The sequence below is a fragment of the Filobasidium floriforme genome (assembly GCF_021052385.1).
Source record: "Filobasidium floriforme strain CBS 6241 chromosome Unknown HD553scaffold_25, whole genome shotgun sequence".
NCBI lineage: Eukaryota > Fungi > Basidiomycota > Tremellomycetes > Filobasidiales > Filobasidiaceae > Filobasidium > Filobasidium floriforme.
Genome location: NW_025763646.1, coordinates 231,033 through 254,587, shown reverse-complemented (window position 1 = coordinate 254,587; position 23,555 = coordinate 231,033). Strand labels below are relative to the sequence as shown.

Genomic DNA, 23,555 nt, shown 5'->3' with positions numbered 1-23,555 from the left:
GTCGACCTGGGTCGTTCACTTTCGTTGATTCCTAGCAGTCTCTATCCAAGGCTATCAAGGTATAAGGTATATCACAAGTATCACTTGCTCTGACCTCACTTCATACACGGCACGAGTAGTCTGGGATCGTCGGCGGTTAAACACGGACGGACAGGTCGATCATGTCTGCTGCCGACAAGATCACTTACCCGGATCAACTCCGCCATACGTTCGTCCCTCTCGCCCATCTGGTCCTCTAGCTTATCGTCACGGCTGACTTGCCTGGACACCGACGCTCTGCTTGCTCTTTCTTCTCTACTCCCCCATTGTACTGGTCGCGTCGTATCGCAGACTCCATGGCCATACAGGTCCAGTAAATACAGTCCGCTACAACCACACCTACAAATACTGTCTCTCTGGAGGATCGGACAAGACGATCAGGTTATGGAACCCCGTGACGGGCGCGCTGGTGAAAGGCTATGAGGGGAGTAGGATGGAGGTACTGGGGCTTGATATGTGAGTCCGAGCTATCAGTGCTTTCGCAACGAAGCGATCGTCACGGGTAACGGCAAGATTTAGACGCAGGTATAGAGGTTGACGCTGAGCTGCTTCTTCCTATACCACCACACCCATAACTACCTACGCCCGTAGCGCACCAGATAACGCCACCTTCACCTCATGCGGCCAAGAAAAAGACCTCTACCTCTGGGACGTCCCCACCGGCCACATCCTCCGTAAATTCTCTGGCCACTACGGTCGAATCAACACCGTCCGATTCTCCGGGTCCGTCCAACCCGGAGTCAGAAATTCCGGATCCAGCGTGATCCTCAGCGGGTCGTTCGATTCGAAGGTGATGATCTGGGACGTGAGATCACAGAACCGGGCTCCTATACAGACGTTACAAGAGGGGAGAGATAGCGTGACGAGTATAGAGGTCCCGCCTCTGTCCTCAGCGGAAGGAGGGGGAGGTTTGGGGCAGGTCGTGGTTGGGGGCGTGGATGGGACGGTGAGGACGTATGATGTCAGGATGGGCAAAATGGTGGAGGATGTCATCGCGGGTGAGTCCGGCTTCCTTCCCTGTCTCTCCTTAGCTTCTTATTGATCTCGGTCGAGAAACCGTCATATTATACTGACGATATCGTCTGAAATCCCGAACGTAATCACGATGACCGGCCATTATTCGAACCACGATGAACACGAAACAGCACCGGTGACAAGCATAGTCCTCTCCCCAACAACACCGAGAGAGACGATACTCGTCGCTTCCCTCGACTCAAAAGTCCGGCTCATGGACCGGTCAAACGGGCAGGTGAGCCACGTCATCTCCGAATCGTTATCATCTCTTGATGTTCCCTCACTAGCAATGCTGATATCACGCCATATCCAAATCTCAAAATCCAGATGCTGAACACATTCGGCGGGCCGGACAACCCGACACCCTCAAGGGCGACATTTGAGAACACGTCTTACCGCTCCAAAGTCGCTTTCGGGTACGGCGAACGGAGCGTCTTGGCAGGCGATGAGAAGGGCGGCTTGTGGGTTTGGGATATCGTCAGCGTGAGTTGGGCGGTCTTCTCGAGGTCTTTTCTCGCTAGATCGTCATAGCTGATCTTGATTGTGATCGCGATTTTGTTAGGCAAAAACGGTAACACCGGATCAGGAACCGAGAAAGGTACATGAAAAGGTGATCACCTGGATCGAACATCATCCGACGAGAGCGGACGAGATGTTGACGGCGAGCGCGGGTGAGTGACTGTGTCTACCACAGAAATTGCATTAAGATCAGCAGCTGATCCGAAATGTTTTGGAACGTTTTGTTCTTGCATAGATGGGACGATCAAGGTATGGGAGAGCAAGAAAGAATGATAGAAGCATTAGCCACAGATCGGGCAAATGAAGATGATCAGACTGTAATAACAATGAGGGTCACGACACATCGAGTTGTATATCCATTGGCATCTTTTTCGCATATATCTCAGGGAGTTCTCAGGGTACCGGGAATCACGGGTTCCGGGAGTGGGCACGAGCTGTTGACAATCTATCGAATGGATTCGGTAGTCACTCGCTTGCTGACGTAAGCAAGGAATGCTCGAGATTCCGAAGCGTGACGAAGCACCGGTGGAGGGGAGGGGGGTCACGGGTCGACCTGACTCTACTGATGTCTGACTGCTCATCTTTACACCTTGTCGGATCAGAGCAACCTGTAGGAAACTTTTATCAACCTGATCAATCATTACATCATGTCTGTCAACTCTGCACGAAACGCGATCTCGAAAGCCCTCCTCCGACCGGTCCCCTCGAGGACCATCCGAGTCGCCCCTCAAGCCGCTCGACACCTCTCTCTTCTCGCCTCGACCAGGACTCCGACTGTCAGCCGGATCTCTCCTGCCGTTTCCAAGTCTTCGGTAGCTTCTGGGATCAGGTTCAAGTCGACCGATAAACCTTGGGGGCCTCCTATCGTCTCGTACGAGGAGCTCAAGCCTATTACCGAGCAGCCCAGCGATGTGAGTGATTTAAGGTGCTTTGTACAAATGTGAGGGATCAGAAAGCTTATGTACCTCTCCTCGAATCGACAGGACGTCCTGATTGTTGGTAAGCATCATTGTCGTTCAACAACCGGTAATCCAGAATCCACACTGACTTCACCCCTTCGCCTCCGCCTCCAAAAGACGTCCGTGAACCCGACGAAGTCGCCCTCGGAGCCATCCCCTCTTCCGTTTCCCTCCCCCTGTCGACCCTTAAGAAACACCTCTCCTCCAACTACGACGCCGGCTCCTTTGTCAAGGAACACATGTTCCACAAACCCCTACCTGAGCAGAAGATGATCTTTTACTGTCGATCGGGAAAGAGGAGCGCTACGGCCTGTCAGGAGGCCCAGGAGGCGGGTTATAGGAACGTGAGGAACTACGCGGGTAGTTGGATGGACTGGAGGAAGAGGGAGGACGAGTCGCAGATGGGTAACAGGGGGGAGGACGACGATTAGTGAAAGTGGAAACGGAATGATTTGTACAGTCGGTCCGGTCGAGGATTGACGATATGCCATTTGAATGCGAACCATGACCATGCTGACACTCGCGAGCAGTGAAAGGCAGCGCCGAAAGAAGCCGACACTTGTTTGGACAAACGTGTATCGGGTCTATTACTATACTTCTAGCGGTAGCGATAGGTACACAGTCGTTTGTTATACGATACAGAGTTACCCGTTTATCAATGACCCTCCTCTGACACCGGCTTTCTCGACTTCCTAGCTAAGACGACAGCGCCCAGACAGTACACTATCTCCCCGACGATAAGCCACGTAGCCAATACCGGCAAGTAGATGTAAAGACGGTTGTATGAACCTCGGCCGTAGATCGTCATGGCGACTTGCCAGTAGGCTACGAAAGACGTCGACATGTGAGCTGTACTGCGACGCGGGAACTCTAGGAGCGAGTACGGAAGATTTAAACGCACCATGTGAAGGATAAATGTAGGAGATCCGATAAAATACGTTCTGGACATCGATGGGGAATACGGTCGCAGCGACTGACAGAAACACAATTGTCCGCCACAAAGACGTAAAACGTAAGCGCGACTCGATCTCCATGCGACATTGCCATCATCGAATAGTTTAGTGCTCACCCGACGTCATGATCAAAGTCAAGATAAAGTTCGTCAGAAAGCTCAGCGGGATGACCGCCAAGAGGAAGGCGACCGTCGAATAACTAATCAACGCGAACACCCTGCACATAGTTCAATCATCCGCAAGTCAGTCGATCGTTCCCCTTGCGCATATCTCGACCTTCGATGCGACCCACCAAACTACAGCCCATAACGCGATGAAATTCTTCCCGCCTAACCTATACCCCTCGTCGAACACCTGACAGAGACCCGCCACGCTCAGGCTTGTTAACAAGGTCCAGACGATCTTGATAGGGTATTTGAGCGTCAAGAGCGTCTTTGTCGAAGTGTTTCGGTACAGTCCCATCCCGGTAAAGATCCCGTTCTGACCCATGAGGAACTGAAAGTAGATACAAGGTGAGCACACGGACATCCATGAGAGATTCGCATATGTAGACTCACGAAGAACTGGAACAAGATGATGATGACGACACCGACGGTATTCAACTAACCGAGCGAACGAAGAAGACAAGAGAAGCGCAAGTCCACACCAATCAGTCAGATTCCACTTCCACTAAAGTTCCAGATCGGATGACTTACCAATACCCTAACCGTAAACGGCATCGGCGAAACATTCTCGAAAGTCGCCCCGGTAGGATTGGCCAGTACGCTCCTCCTCGCACCATCGAAACCGCTTCGGTCGCGGTAGACGGATTGTAACGCAGTGTTGACGATCCCACCTGCCGTACCGGTCGCCTCCAGGAGAACGGGCAGCACATAGGATGACCAGACTGTAAAGTAACGGGTCTGGAGACCGGTATAGGTGTATGCCGCCGAAGGATCGTATGAAGGCGTCGCCCCAGATGTGGATGAGGCGTTGGTAGTCAGGTAGCTGTTGAAGGCCTGATTCGATGACGTATGGTTGATGAGCCAAAAAAATAATACAATGAGATAGGAGACGATGAGCGGAACGGGATTGAGAGAAGAGCTCGCTACGACAGACTTACTTCTGTCTGACCAGCGTTCGCCCAGACCGCAGCCCATACGTCCCCATGCCATACTTTGTCTCGGACTTGTTCCAAACTCGTCTCTCGGGCCGACAAGAAGGTAAATGTAGGAACACCTGGCCGAGCGGCGATGCTCTGAATAGAGGTTGTCAAGGCGGATCCGATCAAACCCCCGTCAAAGTCGACCACCAAGACCTGTAAGTTTTCAATGGAATATATGAGCAGGAAAGATTTCCTTATCGTAAGTCATCGAGGTCAAGCGAAGAAGGACGGTAGAAAGCTATGTCACTCACCTCTAGTCGATGCACATAGCTGTGCGCGTTGTAGAGCGACCCGAACAGCCACAGCACGTTGGCCCAGATGACGATCATCGTCAGAGTTCCAGCTGCGAGCAAGGTCTGTATGGCCTTTTTCTTGAGTGGATGTTGTGGGAGGGGTACATCGGGACGAGGCTGAAGGGTGTTGGATTTGAGTTCCAGGTCGGATTCAAAGTGAGCAGGGTCTTTCGTGGTTGCAGAGATGTGCGACATGATGTCAGGTCAATCGTATTCGTTCTTGTGATCGTAAAGGCGATGAATGTGGTGGTGGCTGTCCTGTTGCTCGCTGTTCTGTCGAGTTGCCCAAGTTGAGGTTCGAGCGCAACTGAAACTGTATATGAATCGCCATCCTGTATATGTACTTTGTGTCGCCGGTTCCTACTGAACGATCAGGATTGTGTGAGAGAAGGGTTGGCCGCTCTTCTCGGTCTAGGAAGAGAGGTGGCCGTGAAGACGATCTGGTAACTGGTATCTTGTCGACAGTCAGTGGTTGCTGACGATATGATATGCCCTGCCCGCTCTCCTCCTCCGGCAACCCGTTCGTATCTCCGCGCGATCACTTTTGCTCCCGTTTCCCTCCGCCTTTTCGCCCGCGGCGCCCGTGCCATCGAACCACAACTGTCCTTACCATGATGGCCGTGAGCGATGAGCGAGGCGTAGCCAAACAGGCTGTCATGTCCATAGTTCTACGTCGAGCATCATCCAGGGCGGATGAAAAGATCCAGATGTAATTTCGTGGGGAGTGGGAAATTCCACTTATAACGGGGATTGCAGCCGAAGGCGACCGATATACACACAATCAAAGGTGTCGATCGACTCAAATGAGGGGACTGTTGTATAGTCAGATTGTGCACAGGTATCGGACTCCGCTTCGTGATCAAGTTCGACAACGTTTTATGTCGTTCGAGTCGTATCGTATAGGTACAGATTTCATCCGCCATCGCCCAAGTATCCTTTGCCGAGTCGAGCTCCACGGTTCGTGAACGTCTCTTCACAAAATTACCAACTAAAGCCCCCCTTTAAACGCGTTCAGAGCGTTCTTCCTATCAAACCACCCCTCCAAACAGCTGTCAGCTTGTCAGCCCGCCCAAACCCCATATCGAGACGAGATCCGACCCACTTAATAGTCCTCCAAGCATAATGTAACGTCTTCGCCTCGATCCCATACCTCTCAGCGACGATCTTCCTATGTTCCGGGGTAGCTTCCTCGATGGCCCTTTCCAGGATCTCGTAGATAACCGTGGGATGGTTCGCAGGGAGCACGGTACCGGTGAAACCTGGTGGAGGCAGTTGACCGGTCCCGTGGGTCTTTCTATGTTTCGAAGGGGAAGGAGAGTCGGTATTGCCGGCAGGTTGTTTACGCTTCTTGGGAGGGGTGGCTTTGTGGTCGAGAAAAGGTAAGCGCGAGCGATGGCGTGGGGCTGATCGTCGGACGGAACTCACATTGCACGTCCGGTTTCCTTTCTTCTTCGCTCATACTGATATGTCAATGATATTACCAGTGAGATGTCTGAATGAGTCGAGAATACCTTGTCGACGCTTCTCAAGCGGTGAAGGTGTTGCGAACCAAGCAGTCGGACGACTGGAGAGCTATATATGACTGGTGCCTCATCCCATGCTTCCCGCTGATCATTGCGCAACGTCAGCACACAGACCGAGGACAATAGTGTTGAAGGGAACCTTCTCCAACTTCATCTCGGAGCTGCCGAATACGGACGATCGACGTTGCTCGACTTCCCAAAAGTCACGGTCCCTCTTTTTGTTACGAAACGCCGGACGAGTTCCCGATGCAGCGGAAGCAAATAACATCCGGCTGCCCTCTCCTCCTCCTCCTCATCCGGTGTCCACGGATAACCGGTTGGAGAGTCGATCTACAGATAGCTGATATGTGGTTATCGGTACATCAGACCTCGGACAGAAAAACGCAGAGATAGCTTCAGTCGGAATTACCAGAGATACAAGCTACACGAAGTCTAGTTTCCATTTCGCACGATGTCTCAAGCTCTCCTCGCCCACCTGGTCTTGCACCCCAAGGTCTCTCAATCCCTCAAGGTCCTCAGCACCACCGTCGGCAGGGACAAGGTATGTTCAGATCCTCAGTATCCGGTTCGGCCGACGATATCAATCCTGTAGCAACTGATATGATCTCCACGAATCCCGTTTACAGGTCTACCGTCTGATTCAATACGCCTCTCGTCTCATCGCATGGTACATCCTCCGTTCAGGCGGTCCTGCAGCCAAGGAGGCTGCTATGCGGTGGGACGGCCTCAAGTCGGGTCTTGCTAGCGGGAGAAAGAGTGCGACCGAAGTGAATCTCCCAGAGTTGATCAAAGGGAGTTGACAGAACCGTTTCTGTCACTATAGTGCTCCGACTCGTCAAGCCCATGGAACACCTCCAGTCAGCTCTCAATACCGCCAATACGCCGGTGTAAGCTCGACCGGCACATCGATTTGTCGCCTAGATTTTGACTGACCAACGGTTGATCCCTTCTCTCAGCCGCTCCCGGTCATTGACCCCTCTGGCATCTCCTCTGGCTTCCTTTGCCCAGGTCGTCCGTCAGCTATGTTACGCCGGGTACTTGTCTACCGACATGATCGTCTGGCTGCAGAGCGTCAAGTTCTTACGACTGAACGCCGAGTGAGTAATTCGATTCAGTCGGGCTCGATCAAGTGGAGCTGATTCTCCTGGTTACAACCTCTCACTGCAAAGCAAACACTCTCGGATCAACAAGATCTCTCAACGGTTCTGGATGTACGGGATCATCTCCTCTCTTGTCTCCTCCGTCGCATCTCTCGTTCGTCTACGGGCCGAGGGGAGGAGGTTGGCTCTCAGCCGTTCGATCTCGTCCAGCAGCGAGAAGGGCGGGCCGGAGGGTGGGGACGAGGGACAGCGGAGGGAGGAGGGGAAGAGGTTGCTCACGTGAGTCGTCCGGTCTCTGGGCTTGACATCCTACGATCCCTCTGCGAGTACTGAACGTTTACGGATGGTGCCTGTTGCCTGTGTCTGTATTGTATAGCGAACGGGCGACCCTCGTCTCACAAGTCGTCCAAGACTCGATGGACTTTTGGCTCCCCGCCAACAATCTCGGAATCACCACTCTCAACGACGGGGTCATCGGAGCTCTTGGGTAAGTCGAACATTTCGTCCATCGACGTGCTTCATCTCCAGTATATTTGACTAACGCTTCCTGCATTGTCCATCCTTCCCTCTGCTCTCCGTTCTTGCATGGTCGTCCACAGAGCTGCGACCTCGTACATGGCCTTGCAACAACAATGGATCAAGGTCAACGGTCTACCGGGCAAGGCCAAGTAATTCCATCGTCCTCCCTCTCTCGTGCTTCGCGTACCATCTCCACACACTGTACACAGACTCGAACCTTAGATCAAATGCGATTTACTTCGATCGCGATCTCGGTCACGGTACATGGTCTCTCTCGTCTGCTGTCTGTCGTCCAGAATGTGAAAGTCACGCTCTCGCTTGCCAGATATATCCCGCTCCATTCGACGAATAGTTCCCGAGCGCGGCGATCTCCATGTCGACGGGAGCAGTTCAATCTCGCTAAGACGAGAGCCAAAGTGGTCGTACGAGCACGTCCGAGACAGGAGGGTGGCTGTGATCGCGAGGTCTTCCAGGCGAAATGAACGTCTTGACCGAGCTGCCGAGAGTGGAAATTGGCGAGCCGTGAGTGGACGTGCTCACATACAAGTCTTCCAGATGTACATCTGCCATCTGCATATGTGGAGGAGAAGTCGACGTCGAGACCTGAAATCCTGGAACAAGTACGGAACGCTCGGATCTGGATCGGCATGCAAACATACCGCCATTTCGCGAGGCATTCCAGTGGATCTTGTTCGGTCCCAAAACCTTGGGCCTGAACTGCGAAACTCACCTCTTCGCCACGACCACAACGCATGGACCGCGTGCTCGAAGGTGGCTTTCTACAGGCGGCCATGCGAAGCTCAAGATGAGCGGCGCGATCGGGGAGTGAGTATCTTTGCCCCGTTCCCCCCGCCTTCCCCCCGGCCTCGCACCTCCGGCTGTTATGATCAACGGATGAATAATAACCAGATCCGGGTCCAAGCGAATTCTTGGTGTTTCCGATTTCAAGACGAGGTGATTCGTCCCGACGTTCAGATGAGCAAGCGTGGTGCGGAGAATATGGTGGAGGTGTCAAACATTGAGGTAGACGATCGAAGGCTAGATCGTAAGAGGCAAACAGAGGATCGAGGTCGACGTTTCGTTTGTGTACCACCAATACTGTACGGCTGGACATTGCCATTCTAGCTAGCTACGACTCGGCCGAGTTCTCGAAGTGACGCACCTCGGGTTCCCCGGAAGATCGACATCCCCCTTGAATTCACTAGTTTCAGCGTTAGTAGGCAGTAGTGCGCAGCCCGCATCGTCTGGGACCGATCGACCTGGAACTGCGAACCACCTTGCCGGAGATATAGATTGTAGGGGCTCATCCACATTCCGAGGAACGACGATCGACCTGGCACGCACAGTCTCTTTCAAAACACGATCACTCGTACGACTTGGATTGCACTTCTGTCACCTGGTAGACGGGTTTGAGAAGGGTCGTCACCATAGCAATAGTAGCTGTTCGAGGGAGAAAGGAGTCTCCTCAGCAAGCTTGACCACCTAGAAATTACCTGGACATACTCGCCACGAGGACGTTCGTCATCGCTCGCAGCTGTAACGCCATCCGTCGATCATCTTCATCATCATCAATCCATCAGCCATCAGAACGCTCGTCACGATTTTGATCAGATTGATAAAGTTTCGAACAACGAAGAAGCTGTCCCACCCCTCGCCGCGATCCACCGGGCTCATCCTTTTCCCGACTACCGACCCTACCGGATCAGACGGAACTGTTCCGGTTTCAAAGGAAGGCATCAGCACGAGGACGAAGCTGTTGTTCCGGTGTGCGTTTCATCAGAAATAGAAGGGTTGCTCCTCGTGGGTGGATCCGAGCTCGGGTTAGTCTCAGGTGGCCCGCCGGTTCGGAAGAGAAAGCTTGACTGATTGGAAGCTCGGGATCCAGAGGTTCTTGATCGAGATATCGCACCACGCGATCGGTTTAGAAGGCCAGAGATTCCAGAAACAAAGCCACGATCGCTCTCTCCCGTCGTCTTACCCTCGAACGTCGATCAAGAGGCCCGTGCACACCGGCTATCGCATCGACCGGTCGTATCAACAACCCACGCTGATCCTCTGAAATCGGGACGTTTACGCACTCGACGACAAGGAGGGTCGCACGATCTGCGGTGTCTTGCCCTCGAGCTTCGAGGTTCTACGAGAAATATCCCGGCGAGCGACGACGCACGGACCTACACATTAGGTTGTTGGTGGATCGGCGCTCGTGACCCATACCGTGCAAAACACTTGGCTGTGCGGGACCCCCATTCGATCACCAAGAAACCCGTCTTCTCCGCCGGCCTCGCTCGAAACACGCCCCTTTGATAGGATTGTGGGTGGATTTCTCCGTGGGTGACGAAAAGATATAAAGGGATCCCATCGGATACGTCACAGGAAAGGACCCCCTTCACCACCACGTCCACAACTCGCCTATTCGACTCGTCGACGCGAAGAAGTTTCAAACGACATAGGACAAGCTTTTGAAACATCCTTTAACTCTTCGATCGCTACTCTACAACACGCTATCCATCAATCCCGTATCCCAAAGGACCCACCTCCTAGCAGTTGTCGCCTTCTGACCGAAGCTCGGGCTGTCGTGACGTTGTCTTGCACGACACACACGACACGACTTCGGATCGCTTGGATCCTGGAAAGAAAGAAAGAAACGGGAGAGAGTGCCGCCGGGCTGATCGGGTGAGTTGCGGTATATCATATTCAATCGATATATAATAAGCGTAGCACCCTTGTTTGGTCGGTCGACTGATAGCTGATGGTTCGCTGTTGCCGTCGACCCCAATTCCTCTTGATTCAAAACACATAGAAATAGCCAACGACCCCCTTCAAGCCTCCATCTTACCCATCAACATCCACCTCCTTTGCGTGACATCCGCCTCGCTTCACCTTCCTTTACACCTCGGAATCACATCTCCAATCCCCTCCAGCACACGCCCTTCATCGCCTTCTCGACCCTGGACCCTGAAAGGACCCGACGACCATCACCATCGATCGATCACGGATCCCAATCGATCGAGATTGCGATTGCCTTGCCACGTCAACCCGTCGTCGACCAATATGAATGTCCAGGACATGCTCGCTGATCGTCAGGCAGCGCTCATGCAACGCCGTAGACAGATCTCTATCGGCAAGAACCCGCACGATGTCACCTTGACTGGTCAACATCAACAACAGCAACATGAATACCCTGCCGCACCCACCAACAATGGCAACTACGCTGCTGGACAACCTCCTCTTGCTACAAGAACTGCACCCCCACCCCCAAACGCAGCCAACCAGAATGTCTACCTCGGAGCGGAGCTACAAACCCAGACTCAGCTCGCACCGACAAACCCATCAGTCAACGAGAATGCTATTGGCGGAGTCCCCGTCGCTTCAAATCGAGGTCTGCCATTCAACGGACCGCTTGGCCCGAACGGGAAGCCTCTTGTACAGCCTCAACCCGGTAGCAAGGAGGATCTTAGACGGAGGAAAGCCATCAGAGAGGAGAGGGAGAGGATTGAAGGTGAGTTATAGCAAGGCTTCAAGCTCCGGTTACGTTGTCTAATCGTTCCAATCTTCTTTCACATCACCAGCTGCCAAGCGAGCACAAGCCGAGAGCCAAATCGCTCAGGCAACATCACCCGCCTCTTGGTATACTGCCTCTTCCAACACGGTTGCCTCCTCTTCTCAACAAGCTCAAGCTCAACGAAATGTCGGCTCCAGCTTGTCTCCTCCTTCCGGTTCTACCTCGTCCACCAGCCAACGATCCGCCCTCTCCTTTGCCGTCAAGCGTACCCCTGCTCATCTCGTTGTCCCGGCTCGGTCAGGGAGCGCTTCCGGTAGCTGTGACAGCGGTGGGTCGGGATCATCGGGCGAGCGAAGGCGGACCTCGTACTCCACCTTGGTCACCGTACCTCAGGGTCGTCAACCCGGCTTGATCGTCGAGGAAGACGAGGATGACCTCAAGACCCCGACGCCTCCCGAGGTCAAGTTGGAAAAGGAACGGGCGTTGGCTGCCATGTTCGCCGCGAGCGGGATCGGAGCTGCACCCATGACGGTTGACCTGCAGACCCGTTCATATGACGACGGGGATGATAGCGAGACTGGGGAGATTAAGGCGGCGGTGATCGTACGTCGCAGCAGCGGGTCGGGAGGGTCCCCACGACAGCTAGCCAGCGAGACAATGGGAAGGTTGAGAACGAGTACTGAGACGGCTGGGAGTCGCGAGTCGACGATGACGAGCACTGATACTGACGGCAGCCTCAAGACGCCTACGACCGCCGAGTTTCGAAATCGAAATCAAGATGGCACTGTGACTGGCACCGAAAAAGATAACAACGACAGCAATGTCTCTATCCCGACCATCATCTCTAGCTCGGCCGACGAAGAGAACCCACGCAAAGATAGCAATGGTTCCGATTTCGGAGCGTTTATCAAAGGATTCCCTGGAAACCTCGGTCAGAAGGCAAGGATGGTCTCGGATATGGGCAGGAGGTTGTCGGGAATGATTGGCAAGGGGGAGTCGTCGACACCTTCTACCCCTGCTGGGAGCCGACGTCCCTCCGTTACCAGCAGCATTGCTCCTAGCGAGATGGACGCTGATGGGATGCCCAGGAACGCCATGGGACGTGCTGTGCACCGCGACTTGTGGAAGGTGAGTTCGCATCGTGCAGGCTAAACCTTCTTAACTTGTGAGCTGATTCGACATCGATTTCAACACAGCCCGATCACCTCTCTACCATCTGCGACTATATCTCTTGTCAAACCGAATTCAACCTGCGCGTCCGCAAACATCACTGTCGATACTGCGGCGGTATCTTCTGCGACGTCCACTCAGCATACGCTCTACCTCTTTACTATCCTCCTGTTGAATACGACGACGAGGACAGCCGGTCGAATCAGTCATCAACCATCAACCTTGTCGCCTTAGCTAGCAGGTTTACAGGTGGTGTCGCACGAAGTCGGGTCTGCGCGACCTGCTTTGAGAAGGTTGCACATCCGGAGAAGCTTCTCGCTCGAAGAGCTGCTGCCAAGGGCGTCAAAACTCGCCCTCTCGTCTTGACCAACAAGGAGGCCAGCGCTGAGCTTCCCAGCACGGACGAGGAAGACTCGGATGATTCGGACGACGATGGCAAGGAGACGTTTGAAGAGTATCAAGCTAGGAAACAGCAGCGAAAAGTCTCTTCGGCCATGAACCGGGCTCCGCCTCGACGGATGTTCTCCGCGCCGGCGACACCCCTGTCTCGCAGTCCACCCAAACCGTCTTCCGAGGGCTACGTGATCAACAGCGCCAACGTCTCGCCTAGGGCTTCATTCCGACACAGCAAACCCAGGGTCCGCACGACGACCGGATCTCGCGCTCAGAGTAGATCCGGGACGGCGTTGAGCAGGCAGGCTTCCCTCAGCTCGGCCAGAAAGGTCTTTTCTCCCACAGTGGAGGCGATGAACCCCAACTCGTGTTCGCCCGCCGAGGGAACGAATCGCAATAGCTACTTCCCTGCCATGCCACCTCCCGGGATGGCTCATCTTCCTGGCGAAGAACCGAACACGACCGTCTCGGGCATCTTGGCCAGCTATCCGCTGGCACACAAACCAGTCACCTCCCCTTCGAGCCCGTATACCCCTCAGGTCTACTCCCAATCCAGCCTCTTGACCCTCGGTAGTCTCGTAGGACCAGGTCGATCACCCAACGAATCATCCTCTCGAGACAGCTCGCGATCGAGGTCGCGCAATCAGCTTACGATCCAGAACATGCCGCCTCTTGGTATGGGACCGCTCGACCATATCCATCAGAAATTGCAAGGCGCCGGTCAGAATGGGACGTCGACGAATACCAACAGCAGCGCGGGGGTCCTGACTCCGGATCGGGAATGGGTGCCTTCGGCTTGGGGTTACGATCGGGAGACCTTTGATCCGGATAGGGAGCTCGACGATGACGAAGAGGAAATGAAGCGTGGCAGGACCAAGCTGGTTGTTGATGGAGGTACGTCTTGTTGCCAATCGCCGATCTACTTTGCCTTGACGATTGATGCTGATCGAATCCATTCATTGATAGACTTCCGATTCAAAGCGAAACCCCTTGCTACAGAACACGATGACGAGTCAAACGACAGCGGTCGCGACGAACAGCAACGCTTCTCGACATCCCTCACTTGGGCCACCTTCTAATTGCCACCTTCCTGAAATCGTTTCTCGCCAGCACCACCACTCCTTCGGCCGGAGCCATCATCCCCGCCCCTACACTTTGACTTTTCGTTCTATCCTACTTGCTACGCGGTCTCCTCCATACCAATCGCGCATACGTCAATGTGCTAATAGACTCTATAGACGTGCTGTACACTCCGTGTACCTTTTGTTCTCTCCAACCGAAATCGACCTTGTAATTCGTCTTTCACACCATAGTAACAACGATGATGATTTGATTCTGCATCAAGGGGAGGGCCTGATGATTCTGATGATGACGTCACGCCTCTTTAAGATCTCGATCGCCCTTGGTAACAAAGCCCGACCTCATGTTCCTTGGTGTTGCTAATTGCCAACTTGTATGCATCTTATCAGAAGTTGAACCATTCAAGCTTGTCAAGACCTGTTCGTCTCGTTACCGACACTATCACTTCTGCACCGAGAGGCAGATCACATGCTCCTCGTCGCAAGGGTCCTGCCAAGAACGTATCGACTTCGCTACCAGACTCCAGCCAAACGGGCCTTTCACTACATTCTCGAAATGACAACTATCCGGATGCCAAAACGATCTTTCTCAAGCAGTCCAGAGGTCGAGGAGATCAAACCTGTCAGTCCAAGGACCGCTTCCAAGGCTAAGAGTACTCAAAAGTCAACAACACGTAAGTCATTTCCTGCCGATCAACCCACCAGAACTATCGAGTGATGATCGGTACTATGTTTCAGCTAGGAAGAGGACCAAAGTCTCGCCAGTCCCCGGCCCAGTTCCCAAAACCGCTGCAGAAGAGTTCGGAGACGAATGGCTAGACTGGCCAGCACCGAGACCAGCCATCAAGGCGGCTCAGGAGTTCATCAAGGACATGTAAGATAGCAACATCGAGCGCGGACAAACGAACAGGAAGCTAAGAGACGGTATGAGGGCAGTGCTGCTAACAAGCGGAAGGTCTTGCTTGTTCCGGACAAGGATGCAGATGGTCTCTCAGGTAAGCTATCGCTCACCAAGCAGCAGAATCTACCAAGTTGCTGACGGACAATGATATCGTTGATTGCAGCGGGATACGTTCTGCACAAGACGCTCGAACTTCTAGGTTTACCAGCCGACCACATCTATGTCCACGTCCTATCAAAGGGTACCAACGTACATTCGGAAGCCGAAGTGAACGCCATGGAACGGATGGTAGATGAGAATGGGATTGAGAGGGTGGTCGTCCTGGACCAAGGAAGCCGGCCAGGCAAGATTGTCGGGAATTTGCCGGATGGAGGAAAGGCTCTTCTGCTGATCGATCACCATCAATCGGAGGAGGTCAGTCTGGGTTCGGTCTCCGTTAGCGAGTGAGGAAATCTCAACTGGCAGATCGGTTTGAACAGTTTCCACCCGATGCTGTGGTCCTCACAGCGTGCCATACCTCGCCGATCGCCACGACATCCCTTTTGACATATATGACATGTCTACCTCTTCACTCGAACGTTCAAGAAGCCTGTGACTGGGCTGCTCTCATGGGATACATCGGCGGTGAGCTCTTCTTCGCGCCGCACAATAGATAGATCCAGATAAGCTAAATTGAAAGTGATTCTAGATCTTGGTACGGGGACAAAATGGGGGCAGGCGCCATGGCCGGCGCATATCGCGGTGTGTTCCCGAAGGTGATTAGAGAAACGCGTGATCAGGTGTGAATGAGCTCCCATGTTAATGCTCCTAATTGGACGTGTAGATATGGGGGCAAGACGATTGCGGATGCCGTAGGTGCTGTCAACGCACCAAGACGGACAGCGGAGTACAACGGTCAGTCTACGCTAGCCAGTCTCAACCCTATCGTATACTGAGCTTCTGATCGCATCCACAGTGAAGAAAGCTTGGGATGTGAGTGGACCGCTAAATCGCTTTAGTCCCTTATTGATATCGTGTAAACAGATCTTGCTAGCAGCATCGGAACCGAAAGAAGTCGCTCTGAATGCATGGCTCAAGCTTTGTCGCCTGGATGTCAATGACGAGATCGAAAAATGGGCGCGAGTCCGTAAGTGGGACATCAAGTCGAATGTCCAAAAACCTCGGCTGACGAGGACAATGCAGCCCCTCGTTTTTCTGCGGATGGTCGAGTTGCGTTACTACGCGTTGACAGCGGGTTTCAAAGTGAGCCTGATGCGATCACAGGTTATGAGATATATACTTGCTAATATGGACCTATACAGTCCATCCTGTCATTGCGACCCGATGGGCCGGAACACTACGCAATGCAAAGACGATGCTCATGACCATGGTTCGTACTTCGTTCCCATCTGCTCGAGACCGATCTGGAGCTGGTATTCATCCCGTCGATCTCAGTGCGCAAATACAGGATTCAACCCTGATCCGACGAAGGTGTCGTTCTCCTGTAGAGTATCTTCGGGTCTACGACACTTGCCGGACGAAGAGCGACGTGAGTCACGGGTCTGCTGAATGTATTGAGCCGGGATGGTGACCAATGATTTACCTCAATAGCCAACCTGATTGCGCTTCTAAAAGAGTACGGCGATTCGGTAGAGGGCTTTCGAGAACGCGTCGGGGATGACTTCGCTAGAGGACACAAAGAAGCCACCGGAGGCATCATACACAAGGTAAGACAGCCTGAACTACAACTGGAATGGGTGCTGGGCTAAATCGATGAGCTCGACAGGATGAATTCGAAAAATTGATCGTAGCAATGGGAATCGACGAGAACGCGCCGCGGAAGAAAGCTAGTGAAAGCAAGAGCAGTGCCAAAGCCAAGTCAGTCGATCCAAACCAGAAAGCTTCAGTCAAGGATTTCTTTCGGGTAGTACCAAGGGATGCAGAAGCGTCGGGCGCAAACGAAAGCAAGATAAAGGACGTCAAGCCTTCTACATGATCATACAGATCTTAGTAGTTCATTCCCCTCATACGTTGCTCCGGAGTAAGTTTGTTGAACATATGTATCGCGTCGGGAGCAGCTCCAATTCCAGGACGTTGCTATAAACGAGCAGGTTGTAAGCGTTGTAATGACAGGACGTGAGTATGAAGTCCACATACAATAAGGCCCGTTCCGGGATGACGCCTCTCTTCCGCGATAAGGCTCGACATGTCCTCACTGAACGCCGCATTCGGAGCGAATTTGGCAGGGTTCCAGGGCTGACGACTGTCGAAGCCTTGCCCGCCATAACCAGCGTTTCGCATTTGTTCGTGGATCTTTTGCTTCTTGGCAGGATCGTTTATGAACTCGTTGCGTTTCGTCATATCGCCGCTGACAGCTCGACGGAAATCGTCCTTGAGTTGGCGCGTGAGTCCAGAAAGCGATTTCTGAGGGTCGTAGGAATATTCCGGATCGTAGAATGGCTTTTCGGCCTCGACCAGAACTTTTGTCTCGTCGTTGTGATCAACGACCTCCCTGCGTTGAGTCATACTATGATGTTCACGAAGGTCCTTGTTGGACCACGCCTTGTTGGCACCGTTCCTGCGCGAATTAACGACCCCGCGCTCAATAGAGAGGGCATGCAGGTATTGTGAGATACTCTCATCAGACGCCTGGTAAAGATGTTTGAGATGGGTACGAAATGCTTCTGCTCCGGCTTGAGATCGAGTTCCGGTATATGTCTTTCCGATCGCACGTTCCAGCTCTTTACAGCGCTGTTCGAATTCCTCCTGCTTTTTGGGGTCCGCCCTTGCAAGATCCTTGCCAACGTCCATGACTTTAGTGAGATTGTGAATTGCTTCACGCAGGCTTGTCCCACTTGTAGCTAATGATGTGATCGAAGTCTTAGCGTACGAGTAGAGCAGACTTGCAATCAAGTAGAATACGACTTGCCAGATGCCATCTTTCTCGTCGCTATCTCTCCGCCCCGCCACGTTTCTTCGATCAAACCGTGAAGCATTCTCGCTTCGTTCAAGAGCATTTGTGCGTGCTCGAACGGTGAGAATCGGGTACCCCCGTTGTGTTTTCGTCCCGATTGCGGACTCTTGCCTCCTTTGACTGTCGCCAACACTTTCTGCGCCTGAAACGCGGCCACTTCTTCGGCCATTCTCTCGCCACGGTCCCTCCAGATTCGTGTTACTGGATCGCCAGACCGGTCAGCTTGTTGCAGTCTTGAGCGCTTGCTTCAATGAAGTAACTCACGTAGACGATAATCACTTTCTTTGGCGTCGGCAGGATGCTTTGTCGCCGTGAACGATCAGTCACACTGCCTTTTCCAGGTGGAAGACTACTTACAATCGAGCGGTCGCCAAAGAATGGACTGGTGCAGCACAAACATAGTAGGGTTCTCCAACCGCATATTACCCTGTACCAGCTTTGATCGATGGCGGCAGGGAATCTCAATCAGCGAAGAGTTACAGCTGTGGTGTGGTGGCGAGGATCGACTTACTTTGGGCGCACTAGATAGACCCAGCCTTGAACGAATCTGTCACAGCGATAGAAGATGGCGATGAGCAGGAGTTAGGTGCGCCACGACTTTCGACAAACTTCACCTGAGAAATTGATAGAAAGGCCAGTAGAGAAGCCATTGTCGAACGTTGCCTAACCAGATCTTTCAGTAGGCAACAGAACATGCCATCGACGAGCTTGTACTCGGCTTACCTTCTGTGTACGGATCACCCGGCACACGATTCATGTCATTGGCAGACGTCAGGATACCTCTCAGGGTCGCTTGCAACGGGAGGACCGCCGTCACGAATTCCGACAGGTAAGGTAGCAATGTGGGCGGGCCGTAGCAAAATAGCAAGGTGAAAACGGCCAGAAAGCCTATCACCAAGATTCTGACGCCAGAGCCGGTATCTGCCGCCATGCCACAGAGCATCTCTCCCAAGAATCCGTAATTATTCTTCAGCTGTTTCGGAAAAAAAGGCGTTAGGGCCAGGTGACGTGACCTAACCGAAGAGACTCACCCCTTCTATGTAACGCAAGTGGTTTAAAGCGGCCCTGTCCTCTTGTTCTTCTTTCTATTGACCCGGTGATCAGCCTGTTGTGCGCGCGACATCATGGCGCCCAGGCTGCAGCACTCACATCGGTGATGGGCATACCCTTCCAGCGCGATTGGGCTTGCGCCCTCATCGTGTCTAAAAGAGCATGCGGATGTACACGATTCCGTGAGACATCAGTCGACTTTTGTCCTCGCTCCCGGAATGGTCTTTGGGCCGGCTTTATGAAGGGACAGACGACAATTGAGCCATCAGGCCGGATCCGTATGAGTCTCCACTTCCAACCGTGGCTTTTGGTTCGGCGCAGACGTAGATCTGCAAAGTCGTGATTCCAGCTGGGCAAAGGCTAGGTCAGAAATGTACCGTACATCTGGCAAACCGGTCCTCTCACCGAAAATCCAACGTCTCTGCCCAACGATCGTAAAACTCGCGATCTTCAAGATCTGCTTGAACCCCAGGGACTGGAATGTCCATATTGAACCTCTTCTCAGCGACCATATAGTTTTTCTCAGCATCTTCGGGATGGAACCCCGAACGATCCCGAAAGATTTCATCCGGAGGCGGCTTGTTTGACCGCTTCATCCATGATGTAAGCTCGTCAAAGACTGGCAGTTTGGCATCTCCGATTGCAAGGAATTTGGTGTCGGGTCGCCCATCCCCTTTGAAGAGGTCGAATTCGCCTGGCAATCTGTGCCATTTATCGAGACCAATCTCAGTCACAGTATCGAAGAGACCCTCGTCGTCAGTCGTGGAAGCTTCCGAATCAGAAGGGATTGGCATTCTTGCGGTGTCTGCTATTACTTCGCCTACGCTATTGGATCGATTCTAGCCTTGCCGACCGTATCAGCCGAACGAGCTCTAGCAAGCCCTTTCAAGTGTCTTATGTATGAGGAGGGGGCGATCTTACAGAACGCCATGCACGTACGCCTTCCTTTGGCAACCGTAGGGGTGGATACGGGGCTGTCAGGTATGAAACATGCCTTGTCGCGCGGTAAGCATATGGCGGTACAACGGTCGTCTAGGGCGCGATTCGTGACAAAACGTTTCGTCATGATGAGAGCTTGGCATTGAGCCGGCGAAGTTCCTGAGGCGTGAACCGGAGAATAACAGATAGGACCCGCACAAGGTTGGGCTGTAATGCAAGAATTGATCAAACAAGGCTCCAGCGTTCCCCCTTCTGACCCAATCCAAGATATACTCACTCGCATCTCCTTGTTCTCGAGGAATTGTAAGATTACGTTTCGTAGATACTATCGTGCAATAGGGAGCTCAGCGGTGTATACGGGTCTCGTTGAAAGGAGAGCGAGGGCATACTTCTAAATTGACTTCTTCCTCCTCATTTCTCGGTGCCGATTCTGTAGGAGCAGGTGAACTGACTTCCCGGACTATGGGTGTTGGAGGCTGGCTATCCTTGCCGACTCGCTTCGTCGAATCGATGCTAGTCCGTGCATCTGCTGGTAAATCCGCGGCCGTTCTGGTGTTTTGATTGGCACCACCGGCGGACCAATATCCAACGCCAGGATTTCGCTGTCGTTCCAACAGCTGTACAGATGACTGTAGACGTCGCATCTCCTCTCGCAGATTCTATTCAGATTGGCTCAGTCAGCCATCCTTCGCACTTTTCTTGTAGCCACGGACGTACCCTGTTGATTGCCTTGGCCTGTATGACCATTTGCTTTGCGTCTTCAGCCTCGCTAGACAATCTCGAGATCTCTTCGCGGAGGAGATCAGTCTCCTGTTTGACCGAGGTCTACCAGAATCACATTGCGTTTCGTCAGAAAATTTTGGGTCAGGGGCAGGAATCGATACAACTCGCACCTCTCCGTCGCTGGCTTTGGCTTGAGCTTCCCGCGTCGTTCGCAGAGTCGCCGCGATATCGTCCAGATCCATGGACAAGGTTTCTTTTTCCCTCTCCAGCACTCTGACACGGTCCAGGGCGTCTTTCATGTCTGAAGCGATAGCTGCAGCCTCCTTCTCTTTATCGCTTAATAAACCCCTGAATCTCTCCATCTCTGATCGTTGTGAACGAAGTTGCCGACCGTGCTCTTCCTCCATATCGATCCGTTCGCGTTCCAGCTTTGTCACCTCGTACTTCAAGTCTTTGAGTCGGGCTTCCGCTTGGTCTCGAGCCTTGGCAAGGGAAGCAGCAGAGTCATTTCCGGCCGTCGACTGCGAAACCGCTCTCTGATTGGCCTGTGCATCGCTCAGTCTCCGTTGAGCATCAGCTAAAGCATCCTCCGCTAGCGTCGCTCGTTCCTGTGCTTCTTTGGCTTCTAGAGCGATCTCCTTCAATCTTGCTTCAGATACTTCCTTAGCGGCAGTGGCGGTCTCAATCTCCTCTTGACGGCTCTGCAACAACTCGAATTGGCGCCTTTTCTCCTCATTGAGCTCTTTGATACTGTCGGTCAGGGTGTTGAGATGCTTCGATTTGCTAGCCAAATCTTTTGCATGCGTTGCCTGTAGCAAAGATTTGGGTGATCAAGCACCTAATGAAGGAAATTGACGGATGACTAACCTTCGTTGTAATGATCTCCAGTTCCCATTTGCGCTTTTCAGCTAAACTTTCACGGGCAGCCTTCTCCTTCAATCCTTGAGTCTCCTTCTCATATGCCTGTCGAAGCGACTGGACTTCGCGTTCCTTTTCAGCTCGGAGTTTTTCCAGAGTGTCCACCAACTTCGTCCTCTCCCTCTTTTCCTCGTCAAGAGCTTTCGACACGTCCTCCCGATCCCTTTGCACGGTCACCAACTTGGTCCTGACAGTCTTGAGCAAATTGACAGCCTTCGTCAACTTCTCGTCTGCTTCCTTGTGTTGAGCCTGAGAAGCAGCGAGGTCTGCTCGGAGTTGAGCAACTTGTAGTGCTGTTGAGGCCTGTGACGAAAGGGAAGTCTCATTCTTGGCAACCTGATCCCGAAGAGATTCAATCATCGCAGTCGACGAAGCTTGCTCCATCCTGTGCGTATCCCTCAGCTCTTCGATCCTCGACTCTTGTACTGTATCAGCAGATCCAGCTGTCAGCTTTTGACCAGCCGTGCCTTGTTCGACCACAGGTCGTCTACTTACGAGCCAGCTTGTCATTCAATCTCTTAATCTCCGTCGGACCCATCTCTGCCTTTCCGCTTATCATCTTCACCCAACCTTCGAGAGCATCTGCATCGGCGATCCCCTCGTTGAGCAGCGGTGAAGTGCTCTTGAGGATGACGTCGGCTTTATTAGCTTTTTGCGAAAGAGCCTTGTATTTCTCCTCCAATTCTTCACGCGACAGGGTGGAGACATCTTCGATTTCCACCTCTGATTTGACGAGTTCTTCTACGGACTTAGGAGCAGCCTCAGTAGCCGGAACGGTGCCATTCTCGACGATGTCCTTTGGGGTACCATCATCAGGGTCTTCACCCTCGGATAACGGTTTCGTCTGTTCATCTACTTGTGCCAGGAGCGCTTCCGTGTCCGCCATCGTGTGCCCCGGAGTCTCATTGCCAGCTCCATCCACAGCCGGTGTGACGGCTCCACTCAACCCAAGACTGAACAAGTCTCGATCGGAATCGACCCTCTTTCCCGCATCTCCCGCCGGCGCGGCCGCAGTGGGTGTAGATGCCCTAGCGATGCTGGGAAGCTTGGATACGAGATTGCGAGGGGTGTTGAATAGTGACGTGCTTCCACTCGGCTTGAGCTCTGGTGACAAAAGGGTTGCAGTTGCTGATTGGGGAGTTGCTGGAAGCGGAATGTCGCTAGGTCGCAGATCGGGGGATGGTGGAAGAGGTATGTCGGCGGGGTCTAGTTTAGCTGATAACAGAAGGATGTCAATCCACCGGAGTATCAAGTCTTCCACGTCGAGCACCGACCTAGATCTGCCTTCTTGATCACTCCCTTGCTGTTGTCTTTTGCAGGATCGGTCGACGCTTGGGATGCACTGCGTTCCAGAGCTGCCCCTCTAGCTGCCTTGGCCGCCATAAGCGAGCTCAAACGACTAGCCAGCGCATTGCCTTGAGCTGGAGGTCTGCTCGATTCTCCTGAAGATCGAGTCGAAGATGCATCGGGCTCGAGCTTCTTATTCTTGGCCGACCCTGATGAAGGCGTAGCAGGAGACTGCTGCTGTTGCTGCTGCTGCTGTGCGGCCTAGATGACGAACCAAGCTCAAGTCAGACTGCAGATGTTAAACAAGGTTGAAGGCTTACCCTTGCTTGGAGAGCATGCCCGGCCTGTTCAAAGTTTTCTGCAGCAGACTTAAGCTGTTTCCCGATGCCCGAAATCGAGAACATGTTGAGGTTGTCAGTCAATCGGTCAGAGGGCAGGTATTCGCTTTCCCAACCACGCTTCTAGCTCATGTCCACAGATTTCGACCTGGCAAGTTCAAGCTTCTCGATCCAAGTATGTCAAGGCCCGTATACTACGTTTGTATCGAGGAATGTGGATATGAAAGAACAAGCGATTC

The 23,555-nt window shown here is 53.0% G+C and overlaps 9 protein-coding genes across 9 annotated transcripts; 5 read left to right on the top strand and 4 right to left on the bottom strand.

Moving 5' to 3' along the window:
- Positions 1–55: 55 nt before the first annotated feature.
- Positions 56–1,971, top strand: HD553DRAFT_318710 (WD40-repeat-containing domain protein). The gene is made up of 7 exons (XM_046180918.1): positions 56–208; positions 331–495; positions 631–1,037; positions 1,185–1,288; positions 1,381–1,536; positions 1,616–1,724; positions 1,808–1,971. Exons 1-7 carry the CDS (start codon positions 162–164, stop codon positions 1,843–1,845), a joined length of 1,026 nt encoding a protein of 341 aa, XP_046033349.1. The 5' UTR covers positions 56–161; the 3' UTR covers positions 1,846–1,971.
- Positions 1,972–2,184: 213 nt separating this feature from the next.
- On the top strand, positions 2,185–3,128 carry HD553DRAFT_134537 (putative endoplasmic reticulum protein). Its single transcript, XM_046176616.1, has 3 exons — positions 2,185–2,483; positions 2,556–2,571; positions 2,649–3,128. The coding sequence occupies exons 1-3, from the start codon at positions 2,220–2,222 to the stop codon at positions 2,960–2,962; spliced, it is 594 nt and encodes a 197-aa protein (XP_046033348.1). The 5' UTR covers positions 2,185–2,219; the 3' UTR covers positions 2,963–3,128.
- On the bottom strand, positions 3,102–5,349 carry HD553DRAFT_318705 (uncharacterized protein). The gene is made up of 8 exons (XM_046180917.1): positions 4,880–5,349; positions 4,587–4,781; positions 4,180–4,482; positions 4,042–4,086; positions 3,777–3,979; positions 3,601–3,701; positions 3,433–3,504; positions 3,102–3,356 (listed from the first exon to the last, which is right to left on the bottom strand). The coding sequence occupies exons 1-8, from the start codon at positions 5,114–5,116 to the stop codon at positions 3,187–3,189; spliced, it is 1,326 nt and encodes a 441-aa protein (XP_046033347.1). The 5' UTR covers positions 5,117–5,349; the 3' UTR covers positions 3,102–3,186.
- Positions 5,350–5,909: 560 nt separating this feature from the next.
- HD553DRAFT_337318 (uncharacterized protein) lies at positions 5,910–6,590 on the bottom strand (the record flags this gene model as incomplete). The annotated part of the gene is made up of 3 exons (XM_046182276.1): positions 6,347–6,590; positions 6,024–6,282; positions 5,910–5,946 (listed from the first exon to the last, which is right to left on the bottom strand). The coding sequence occupies exons 1-3, from the start codon at positions 6,378–6,380 to the stop codon at positions 5,910–5,912; spliced, it is 330 nt and encodes a 109-aa protein (XP_046033346.1). The 5' UTR covers positions 6,381–6,590.
- A 221-nt stretch (positions 6,591–6,811) lies between these two features.
- HD553DRAFT_318703 (putative peroxisome organization and biogenesis-related protein) lies at positions 6,812–8,690 on the top strand. The gene is made up of 7 exons (XM_046180916.1): positions 6,812–6,985; positions 7,071–7,200; positions 7,268–7,331; positions 7,401–7,541; positions 7,614–7,823; positions 7,921–8,031; positions 8,144–8,690. The coding sequence occupies exons 1-7, from the start codon at positions 6,896–6,898 to the stop codon at positions 8,214–8,216; spliced, it is 819 nt and encodes a 272-aa protein (XP_046033345.1). The 5' UTR covers positions 6,812–6,895; the 3' UTR covers positions 8,217–8,690.
- Positions 8,691–10,889: 2,199 nt separating this feature from the next.
- On the top strand, positions 10,890–14,442 carry HD553DRAFT_134293 (uncharacterized protein). Its single transcript, XM_046176612.1, has 4 exons — positions 10,890–11,562; positions 11,633–12,693; positions 12,762–14,022; positions 14,095–14,442. Exons 1-4 carry the CDS (start codon positions 11,115–11,117, stop codon positions 14,205–14,207), a joined length of 2,883 nt encoding a protein of 960 aa, XP_046033344.1. The 5' UTR covers positions 10,890–11,114; the 3' UTR covers positions 14,208–14,442.
- HD553DRAFT_134331 (uncharacterized protein) lies at positions 14,443–17,134 on the top strand. The gene is made up of 14 exons (XM_046176613.1): positions 14,443–14,881; positions 14,946–15,081; positions 15,144–15,202; positions 15,272–15,522; positions 15,588–15,732; positions 15,797–15,863; positions 15,932–16,002; positions 16,064–16,080; positions 16,132–16,234; positions 16,291–16,350; positions 16,410–16,477; positions 16,543–16,636; positions 16,699–16,814; positions 16,874–17,134. The coding sequence occupies exons 1-14, from the start codon at positions 14,677–14,679 to the stop codon at positions 17,081–17,083; spliced, it is 1,602 nt and encodes a 533-aa protein (XP_046033343.1). The 5' UTR covers positions 14,443–14,676; the 3' UTR covers positions 17,084–17,134.
- Positions 16,932–20,140, bottom strand: HD553DRAFT_134471 (uncharacterized protein). The gene is made up of 11 exons (XM_046176615.1): positions 19,517–20,140; positions 19,211–19,460; positions 19,093–19,146; positions 18,785–19,034; positions 18,676–18,724; positions 18,573–18,608; positions 18,419–18,497; positions 18,326–18,362; positions 18,017–18,262; positions 17,245–17,948; positions 16,932–17,184 (listed from the first exon to the last, which is right to left on the bottom strand). Exons 1-11 carry the CDS (start codon positions 19,903–19,905, stop codon positions 17,095–17,097), a joined length of 2,184 nt encoding a protein of 727 aa, XP_046033342.1. The 5' UTR covers positions 19,906–20,140; the 3' UTR covers positions 16,932–17,094.
- HD553DRAFT_134356 (uncharacterized protein) lies at positions 20,040–23,550 on the bottom strand. Its single transcript, XM_046176614.1, has 9 exons — positions 23,299–23,550; positions 22,966–23,239; positions 22,187–22,906; positions 21,641–22,116; positions 20,944–21,582; positions 20,768–20,875; positions 20,440–20,709; positions 20,328–20,375; positions 20,040–20,257 (listed from the first exon to the last, which is right to left on the bottom strand). The coding sequence occupies exons 1-9, from the start codon at positions 23,380–23,382 to the stop codon at positions 20,174–20,176; spliced, it is 2,703 nt and encodes a 900-aa protein (XP_046033341.1). The 5' UTR covers positions 23,383–23,550; the 3' UTR covers positions 20,040–20,173.
- Between the last annotated feature and the right edge of the window lie 5 nt (positions 23,551–23,555).

Bases quoted from the DNA above. Each gene is read 5' to 3' on its own strand.
- HD553DRAFT_134293 (XM_046176612.1), top strand. From the start codon at position 11,115: ATGAATGTCCAGGACATGCTCGCTGATCGTCAGGCAGCGCTCATGCAA. The intron at 11,563-11,632 runs GTGAGTTATAGC...TCACATCACCAG, and splicing joins GGAGAGGGAGAGGATTGAAG to CTGCCAAGCGAGCACAAGCC. The intron at 12,694-12,761 runs GTGAGTTCGCAT...ATTTCAACACAG, and splicing joins TGCACCGCGACTTGTGGAAG to CCCGATCACCTCTCTACCAT.
- HD553DRAFT_134356 (XM_046176614.1), bottom strand. From the start codon at position 23,382: ATGTTCTCGATTTCGGGCATCGGGAAACAGCTTAAGTCTGCTGCAGAA. The intron at 23,240-23,298 runs GTAAGCCTTCAA...TTCGTCATCTAG, and splicing joins GGCATGCTCTCCAAGCAAGG to GCCGCACAGCAGCAGCAGCA. The intron at 22,907-22,965 runs GTCGGTGCTCGA...TTCTGTTATCAG, and splicing joins GATCAAGAAGGCAGATCTAG to CTAAACTAGACCCCGCCGAC.
- HD553DRAFT_318705 (XM_046180917.1), bottom strand. From the start codon at position 5,116: ATGTCGCACATCTCTGCAACCACGAAAGACCCTGCTCACTTTGAATCC. The intron at 4,483-4,586 runs GTAAGTCTGTCG...TCATCGAATCAG, and splicing joins CGAACGCTGGTCAGACAGAA to GCCTTCAACAGCTACCTGAC. The intron at 3,357-3,432 runs GTGCGTTTAAAT...CGTCTTTCGTAG, and splicing joins CTACATTTATCCTTCACATG to CCTACTGGCAAGTCGCCATG.
- HD553DRAFT_134471 (XM_046176615.1), bottom strand. From the start codon at position 19,905: ATGCCAATCCCTTCTGATTCGGAAGCTTCCACGACTGACGACGAGGGT. The intron at 18,725-18,784 runs GTAAGCCGAGTA...AGATCTGGTTAG, and splicing joins GGGTGATCCGTACACAGAAG to GCAACGTTCGACAATGGCTT. The intron at 18,609-18,675 runs GTGAAGTTTGTC...TCGCTGTGACAG, and splicing joins CCTTTCTATCAATTTCTCAG to ATTCGTTCAAGGCTGGGTCT.
- HD553DRAFT_134331 (XM_046176613.1), top strand. From the start codon at position 14,677: ATGCTCCTCGTCGCAAGGGTCCTGCCAAGAACGTATCGACTTCGCTAC. The intron at 16,478-16,542 runs GTTCGTACTTCG...CGTCGATCTCAG, and splicing joins AGACGATGCTCATGACCATG to TGCGCAAATACAGGATTCAA. The intron at 16,815-16,873 runs GTAAGACAGCCT...TGAGCTCGACAG, and splicing joins CCGGAGGCATCATACACAAG to GATGAATTCGAAAAATTGAT.
- HD553DRAFT_134537 (XM_046176616.1), top strand. From the start codon at position 2,220: ATGTCTGTCAACTCTGCACGAAACGCGATCTCGAAAGCCCTCCTCCGA.
- HD553DRAFT_318710 (XM_046180918.1), top strand. From the start codon at position 162: ATGTCTGCTGCCGACAAGATCACTTACCCGGATCAACTCCGCCATAC. The intron at 209-330 runs GTTCGTCCCTCT...GTCGTATCGCAG, and splicing joins CCGGATCAACTCCGCCATAC to ACTCCATGGCCATACAGGTC. The intron at 496-630 runs GTGAGTCCGAGC...CTACGCCCGTAG, and splicing joins GAGGTACTGGGGCTTGATAT to CGCACCAGATAACGCCACCT.
- HD553DRAFT_318703 (XM_046180916.1), top strand. From the start codon at position 6,896: ATGTCTCAAGCTCTCCTCGCCCACCTGGTCTTGCACCCCAAGGTCTCT. The intron at 7,542-7,613 runs GTGAGTAATTCG...CTCACTGCAAAG, and splicing joins TTCTTACGACTGAACGCCGA to CAAACACTCTCGGATCAACA. The intron at 8,032-8,143 runs GTAAGTCGAACA...GGTCGTCCACAG, and splicing joins GGGGTCATCGGAGCTCTTGG to AGCTGCGACCTCGTACATGG.